Source organism: Lytechinus variegatus, chromosome 6, assembly GCF_018143015.1.
Source record: "Lytechinus variegatus isolate NC3 chromosome 6, Lvar_3.0, whole genome shotgun sequence".
NCBI lineage: Eukaryota > Metazoa > Echinodermata > Echinoidea > Temnopleuroida > Toxopneustidae > Lytechinus > Lytechinus variegatus.
Window position 1 is genome coordinate 4,195,867 of NC_054745.1, and position 8,047 is coordinate 4,203,913.

General features: G+C 40.5%; 1 protein-coding gene across 1 annotated transcript; it reads left to right on the plus strand.

The window, feature by feature from the left end:
• LOC121416875 lies at positions 1-7,290 on the plus strand. Its single transcript, XM_041610399.1, has 4 exons — positions 1-661; positions 2,695-3,454; positions 4,596-6,486; positions 7,013-7,290. Exons 2-4 carry the CDS (start codon positions 2,697-2,699, stop codon positions 7,214-7,216), a joined length of 2,853 nt encoding a protein of 950 aa, XP_041466333.1. The 5' UTR covers positions 1-661; positions 2,695-2,696; the 3' UTR covers positions 7,217-7,290.
• Positions 7,291-8,047: the final 757 nt, after the last annotated feature.

The following is an 8,047-nucleotide window of genomic DNA, read 5'->3' on the forward strand; positions in this document are numbered from 1 at the left end:
GCTGTCACTTTCTAAGTCACAGTGTAATGATTCGATAATGAGGTGAACGTAGTAAAATTTGTGATTATCTCCTTGAATAACGGTAAACATTGCAATACAATCTGACTTTTTTCAGTACATTAACAAAAAATAATGACACTCTGTACGTATTAATATCTTCCTGACATGAGTTTAGTGTCAAACGCAAATCTGTTGTCGCATTCAGACCAACAAATTCAATCAAAGTTATTACGTTATTACCAATGACATACAATCCATCGATTTGGAGTGGGTTTCAATCATTTGACTGGGCATCAAATGGAATGACCCCGTCGTGTATGTAAACTCAGCAAGTGAGAAGGGTACGATCCAGCACCCCTTATGCACCCCTGGGCGTCACCCCGCATGCTCGCGTGTTGAAAGGGGAAATGAAACGTGAAACTTTAGAACAGTATTGTGATATTCGATGCGGTATATTTGAATTCCTCGACTCGTCACAATGGCAGACAATACCAAGATTCGATGAGGTGTTGAATAGCGTTCATTCATCAATGCAGGCAATGCGCTCAAGCATGTGTATGAAATATATATATATATATGGTTGGCAGATATAAGGCGTTATGATAAATCGTTCTCATCGATGATGGAGTATGTTGCTTCCGTGGTATTGACAAGTTTATTGGTGAGTAGGCCCTTTTTTGCATTGATCGTTACATTTGTCGTATTGCGTACCAAGCCCTGCCTGGAAACTACTGATGTACTCCGAGTAGAAACTTTAAATGTTTTACGTCATGTCGTTTTATCCATTTAGTATTATGAATAATCAATGCAAACCTCCTTTATTCCATACGTGTTCTCCTGGTTTCGACATGGGTATAGCGCCCCAGAACATGATAAACGGGTTTAAAACTTCCAACTTTCCTCAAGTTGATATACTTCATATACACTTGACTAAGAGAAATGAAACACAGCAAAAACCAAATGCAGCGAAGGGTCTATTTCATTATCTACTTTATCAAGGTATAACATATACAGACTACAACAACTAATGCTATACTTCTACTGTAGCAACCATCACCGTCACAAATACTACTACTTCTACTAGTATGAGAAAGTACAGTATAATGGTAGCAGTACATGGTAGCACTGGTAGTACTGACGACGAAGATTATCAGTACGTATTAATAGTTTCATCATCATCATCATCGTTATCATTAGTTGCAATCGTAATAGCAGAAGTAGTAGCAGCAGCAGTACTACTGGTGGTATTAGTAATAGTAGAAGTAGTAGTTGTAGTAGTAGTATTTGTAGTAGTAGTAGTAGTATAAATAGTGGTAGTAGTAGTAGTAGTAGTATAGTTGTTGTTGATGTAGTAGTAGTAGTAGTAGCAGTAGTAGTAGCAGTAGTAGTAGTAGTAGTAGTAGTAGTAGTAGTAGAAGTAGTAGTAGTAGTAGTAGAAGTAGTAGTAGTAGTAGTAGTAGAAGTAGTAGTAGTAGTAGTAGTAGCAGTAGTAGTAGCAGTACTAGTAGTAGTAGTAGTAGTAGTAGTAGAAGTAGTAGTAGTAGTAGTAGTAGTAGTAGAAGTAGTAGTAGTAGCAGTAGTAGTAGAAGTAGTAGTAGTAGTAGTAGTAGTAGTAGTAGTAGCAGTAGTAGTAGTAGTAGTAGTAGTAGTAGTAGTAGTAGTAGTAGTAGAAGTAGTAGTAGTAGTAGTAGCAGTAGTAGTAGAAGTAGTAGTAGTAGTAGTAGTAGCAGTAGTAGTAGTAGTAGAAGTAGTAGTAGTAGTAGTAGTAGTAGTAGTAGAGACGTATCGGTAAAAGTAATAGTAGTACAATAGAACAGTAGCAGCAGCAGTATAGTTCTATAGAAGAATTAGTAGTAGTAAAGTAGTAGTAGTAGTAGTAGTATGGTAGTAGTAGAAATAGTAGAAGTAGTAGTAGTAGTAGTAGTAGTAGTAGTAGTAGTAGTAGTAGTAGTAGTAAGCAGTAGTAGTAGTAGTAGTAGTAGTAGTAGTAATAGGCCCTATATAGATTTTCCAAAGGAGGGGCACATTTTTTCCGATGAAAATAAATTTTTACCTAAAAGCGGAGAACATTTTGTCCACAGAAAATTAAAAAAAACTGGCCGGTCATAATATACAAAAAGGGTGGTGACACTTTGGTAAAAACGGTACATTTACATTACAAATTTGATAATGGCTGTGAAAAGGGGGACACACGCCTGCTGTGAAAATGCGTCCCTGTTTGGCCATTTCAACTGGATGGCAATGTTTTATAATAAATAGGCAATACATTTATGATAGGATCAGAGTATTGTTTGAGCATTGTCATAAATAAGTAATATTATACTGGCGCCAAATGAACTATGATATTTTTTGCAAAATAAAATTCCAACAATGACGCTCAATCATTGGTACAACGTCCACGGAATAATATTTACCCGAAACAAACATTTGAAACATGTTCCGCTCTGATCATTTATTTTTCATGTAAACATTCCTTGTAAATGAGAGATATAACTTTGTTCCAAATTCTATTATTTCTTTTTCACATTGTCACCGACTAAAGTAAAATATGATTTTTATTCTTAGTTTGTTGACTTTTCTTCATTTTTTTTTTCATTCTAAAAGGCAGAGATTGGATATCCACCTAATGTTACCTTCCATTTTGTTTTATATCTGCAATAACACTAAAGATTTTGTCGTTTCATTTTTTCACAGAGATGAGCGTTATGGAGGATGAACAGGAAGTTGATATCTCATTTCCGGATTACGGTTTTTACTCCGTTCAAGATGAGGTTAGCCGGAGATACAGCCGCACGGGGAAACACAAGATACTCGCCCAGAAATACGACGCTAGTCTTATGAAGTACAGGTACAGCGATGAGACAGAAAAGAGCTCCCCTTACGACAAAGCCCGATCTGATTCAGAGAGCCCATCCCCTTCGGATTCGGCCGGTAGTTACCAGGGTGTCTACTCGCCGCAATTGGCGCAGAGGAATGAAGAAGTCAGAGACACTCTGTGGAACTCCTCCAGGAAGCCCCGAAGATCCTTCATCGAGGACGAGTCCACGAGTACATGGATCTCACCCGGTGTGCATCCAGGGGTCACTGATCCTTTCGAGAAGGATCACCGACATCCTGTCGCCGAACTGAAAACCAGTGATCAACAATTTGTCTTTGAAAACGCCTATCAAAGCAACAGTTGGCTCGAGGATGACCATCACATCCTGGACAAAACTGGAACTTCAGATGAAGAGGTCCGCAACGAGTGTACTGACGAAGACCCACGCGTTGAGGAATCATATCGGGAACCGCCACCGCCATACTCTGTAGCTGTTCGTTCTTCGAAGGTTCCAAGTTCCTACCGGGATATTGCTCCTCGACTCTCGGAAGATCTCCACGAATTACCTGATACTGGCGACCTGATGGAAGATCTAGAAGGCTCAGAACAGGATCAGGAGTTGACATATCATAATAGGTAGTTAAACTTCTTCCAAAGGATCTTTCTCGTAGCTCTATTGTACATGTATATTCCACATACTGTAATGTCAATCTTCAGGGATACAATTATTGTATATACATATTAATGTGTTTCTTATTGATCACTTTCTGTTTCTCTAATCCTGAGCTCTATCTTTTTTTTCAACATGCTTCTTTAACCCTAAATAGACTGGGCTATTTCGACGCCTAAGGGGGGGGGGCTGATTCAGCCCCCCCCCCCTTATGATCTCGCGACGAAAATTGGCACATGCGTTACCCATGGCATTATCTACAAAACTATAACATCAAATTCCGCAAAAAATCTCATTGCTCATTAATTATGCTAATTTATGCGTAAAATCATAAGTTTGCTCTAATTAATAAAATAATGCCCCTGAAATGCTAATTTTTGTTTCACATACTCTAGATAGGCATCTGAACGAATTGATTGTTAAAAATGTCAAAATCACATTTATTTTCTTATGTATTCTATTGTTTTCGAAATTTCTTATGTATTTCCATGTTTTTCGACTTTTTGTTTTTTATTGTTTTTTCAATGGAAATTGTCAGGGACTTTATTTCTACCATAAAAAATATAAAATTAATTGATTTTAAGCAGTAAAAGGAAAAATAATGATACATTTATGAATTTTGGCTAAGAACACTATTTGCATTGGATTTGTACACAAATTCACGTTTTTGAGTAATTTTGGGTCTGCATGCACTTACGAAATGTTGCGCAATTTTGGAACCGCGTACCCGGGGGTCACAATTTTGGTCTCAAAAGTTGCGCGAGACTTGAAAGTAAGTCAGCGAGCGACGCGGTCAAAAAAATTCGCGATGCGGATTTATCGTAAAAAATGTCATGATGCCTTTTTAATTTTCTAGTGCTATGATTATACTTGATAAAAAGAAGATGCATTGGTACCACTATATCCATCATACCTCTCTCGGTCATTGAGATGTCAATTGATTTTGGTCATAAATTTAATACATTATCGAATTTGTTAAGAATTTTTTTCTCAGTTTACACTTTTGCTGAAAAAAAACATGAAAGAAGCATTTGTCTTTTGTTTTCTCTGTTTTGAGTTATATATTCAAGAACTTTATATTGACCGCTGTTTCTCTATTTTTTTCAGTGACCTTGAAGAACCTGTCAGACCGCAAGTTGACATCAGCAACCAAGCTGATGTATCTGTTTGGGCAGAACTTGTACAAATTGACGAATCTGAAGATGAGAATCCAGCGCTTCACAACAGCAGCGGAATCATCACGGAGAGCAAGGAAAGGCGAACGAGCTCCCCCGATAGGCACATCCGGTTCGTCCTTGAGGCGAAACGAGCCAAAAGTGATCCTGAAGATATTACGAAAACTGCTGTTGGTATCAATTGGATGGGTTCTGAGGATGTACAGTATAGCAATCGCTATGAGACGGGCGGGGTCGGGGCTTATGAAGAACATCAAGGAGGCAAGACCGGCTTGACCCCACTTGTGGATGAAGTGTTCAGCTACCCAAGCACCTCTGACAATGCAGCACCAACTGGTGATACCGGAATCTATGGACTTGACAACCCTAGCTATGCCTATGACGTTGAAGAATCGTATAGAAATAGTACATCGATAGATCACCGGAGACATACAACTCAGCCACTCCGTTCGGACATGGTTCACCGACAAGCTATAGACTGGTATGGGAAGGGACCCGTCTATGATAGCTCACAGTCATCAACACTTGATAGCGTATTCACCGAACGCAGTTGGTCCTCAGAGGTAGGAAGACCAAGGGCGTTTCGTCAGAAGCGACGGGTTTACCCGAAACCTCGAGATCCAGTCGGAGACCTTGGTGATGGGTTGAAATCAAAATCAGGTAGACGTGCGAAAGACAAGGATATTAACCGCTTGCATCAAAGCAGATCATTTAATTCACCAATGACAGGCTCTCGAGGCAGGGGGCACAGAGCTTCAAAGGTGTCAGAAGATGACCTTCGCAGGTCTATTGTCAAACGGGAGCTGGAACTTTTTATGCAACGAAAAACGGGAAAAGATGGACATCCAAACAGCAGGCGGGTGGGGTCCCGAGAGAAGGCAGAGCCAACTGCTGCAAGTAAACACAATAAAAGTGTTACTGAACCAACTTTGTTAAAACTTTATGATCCACAGCACCGAACACACAGACATGACAAAGCAGGAAATCACCTTCCAACTCAGCAGGCGAAGGCGGATCCGCGATGGGTCGGACCTAATTCAAGAACGTTTTCAGACGATGACATCCGTAAAACTGTTCCTCTCAGAAATTCTGGCATCGGTGGAAAGAAAGATCGTCCCTTGACATACCCGAACGACGTGAACAGACCGTTCTCGCAACTCATTTCTCGGGAAGATAACTTTGACATTCTCAATGACCTCAATAGAATTAACAAAGACAGACAACCTCTGCAAAGTCAGCGACATACTCGGGTGCCAAAACAACCTCTTTCGTCAAACGATCGTCACCATTCCGACAGAGGCGACATTGTAAGGAGACATGATAGAGGACATCACCCAACTGAGCTAAGGAAACCACGTGACGCAACAGGAAATATGTCACAACTTCCTCCGAAACCACAGCGCCAAATAACTCGAGGCGATTCACAAGCAACTGGTCATATTCATCCAGTGGGAAAGCCTCAATTAAAGTCATATCAAACTCGTGAAAGACATTTACCACCGAGTGGCCGAACAAGGGACGGCAGCGGAAGAACTTCGGGAATGCCAGCAACTTCGGAATTTTCAGCAAGAGCCGTGCATCCAGAGCCCATACCTGGCAATAAACCGGCAAATGAACCAGCAAGGACTGACCTCGAGAGAGCTAACCCGACCAATGAGGCTGTTCCAGAAGTATCACGCCCAGAAGCAAGCCGGGCAGATAGTAACAACAACCAACCTGGCCAGAAGTCCGATTCGGGTTTTTCAAATTATCGTTTCCTCTCCGTAATGGCCGCGTTGTGGTTCTTCCCAATCGGGATATGGGCTCTCAGGAAATCACATCAGGTACGTTTATAAATCTAACTTGTTAATATTCTCTGAAAATGCATAAAAAAATGTGTCTTAGTTCGAAGCAAAATATTATATTTTTAAACTATTGTATTGTATAACACAAACATTCTTATCTTTCCATCCAAAGACGAAAATACTTGGGTAGCCCCCATGCCCCCCCCCCCAACCCCAGCATCTCATTCTGTTAGTATAAGGCACGCAGGTATCGCCCTGTTTCTAACCTTTTCTCCCTTTTTAAATCGCTTTGATGATGACCATTTTTTTAATCATTCGGGGGGGTGTCAAGGTCGGCTCTCATCAGACTCATTTATTGAGTCTATTCTTACTGACCAATATTCTTTAAATGGTTAAAATAAGTTATGGGGTTGATTATCATGATCATTGCAGCTCAAGCTATAACGCTATCACGAGGGCATGGCGGGAATTTAACTGGTGGAATATAAAGTAATAACCGCTTTGACAATACTTTAAAGTGGATACGGGTGATAACTCACACCATTCCTCTTATGCTGTCTTACAGGTTGACTCCCGTGTGAAGGCCAACGATTTACCTGGTGCGAGAAGAGCATCCAAATCAGCGAGAAACCATGCAATTGCAGCTTTCGTCGTCCTGGGTTTCATCATGCTCATCCTGATTGCCCGGTTGATAGAAATTACTATTGACCCTCGGAAAACATTCATTCAATATTACAAAATAGTGCCTGATGAAGTTGACAGCATATGATACTAATACCTTGGTCACATTTGCTCTACGGCGGCGGCACGGCGAGTCGAAAACAGTCGTTTTTTTAATTTTAATTCAAACCACCTATATGAAGTTGGTACAAAAAATGTTGAAACGGCTGTTTTCGACTCGCCGTACGGCCGCCGTAGAGCAAATGTGACCATGGTAAATGACATCTTAGGGCTAAGAGAGATGGCGTTACCATGGTTACGGAGACCTGTATGTATTACCCATCGATATAAAAAGAAAATGGGTAGAGCAACAATGCGCTCGGAAACACTTTTTAGTAGCCTGAAAGGTCAAGCGCGCACAAAGTTCCACACTTTCTTTATTTTACTGTTTCCGGTAGCTTCACGTTTTTGTGTGTGGCACACTGCAACGAGCTTTATCCATTTTCTTTACATCTATGGTATTTTCAAACTCACATGTAACATCAAACGTGCTCACGTCCTCGCTCGAACATTGCAGAGATCATTTACCATCGGGAAATATAATGGAGAGGGTCGAGTCATCAGTGACGCCAAAGTAAAGCTAACTCACATGACTCATTTTAACTCACCGGGGGGGGGGGGCGTTTCATAAAGTTGTTAGCAAGTTAAGAGCGGCTTTAAGAACGACTAGTGAACCTTTCTTACGCGCCAAAAAAATAACCAATAAACATTACTGGTGAATATCATTTACCATAAGAATCACCAGTCGTTCTTAAAGTCGCTCTTAACTTACAAATGAGACACCCACCTGATTGGATAATGCGGTAAAAAAAAATGAAAGCCTGGTAACAAGTTTGAATATAGCGGAAAGGGCACCAGGACTTCTAAAAAAAACATGACT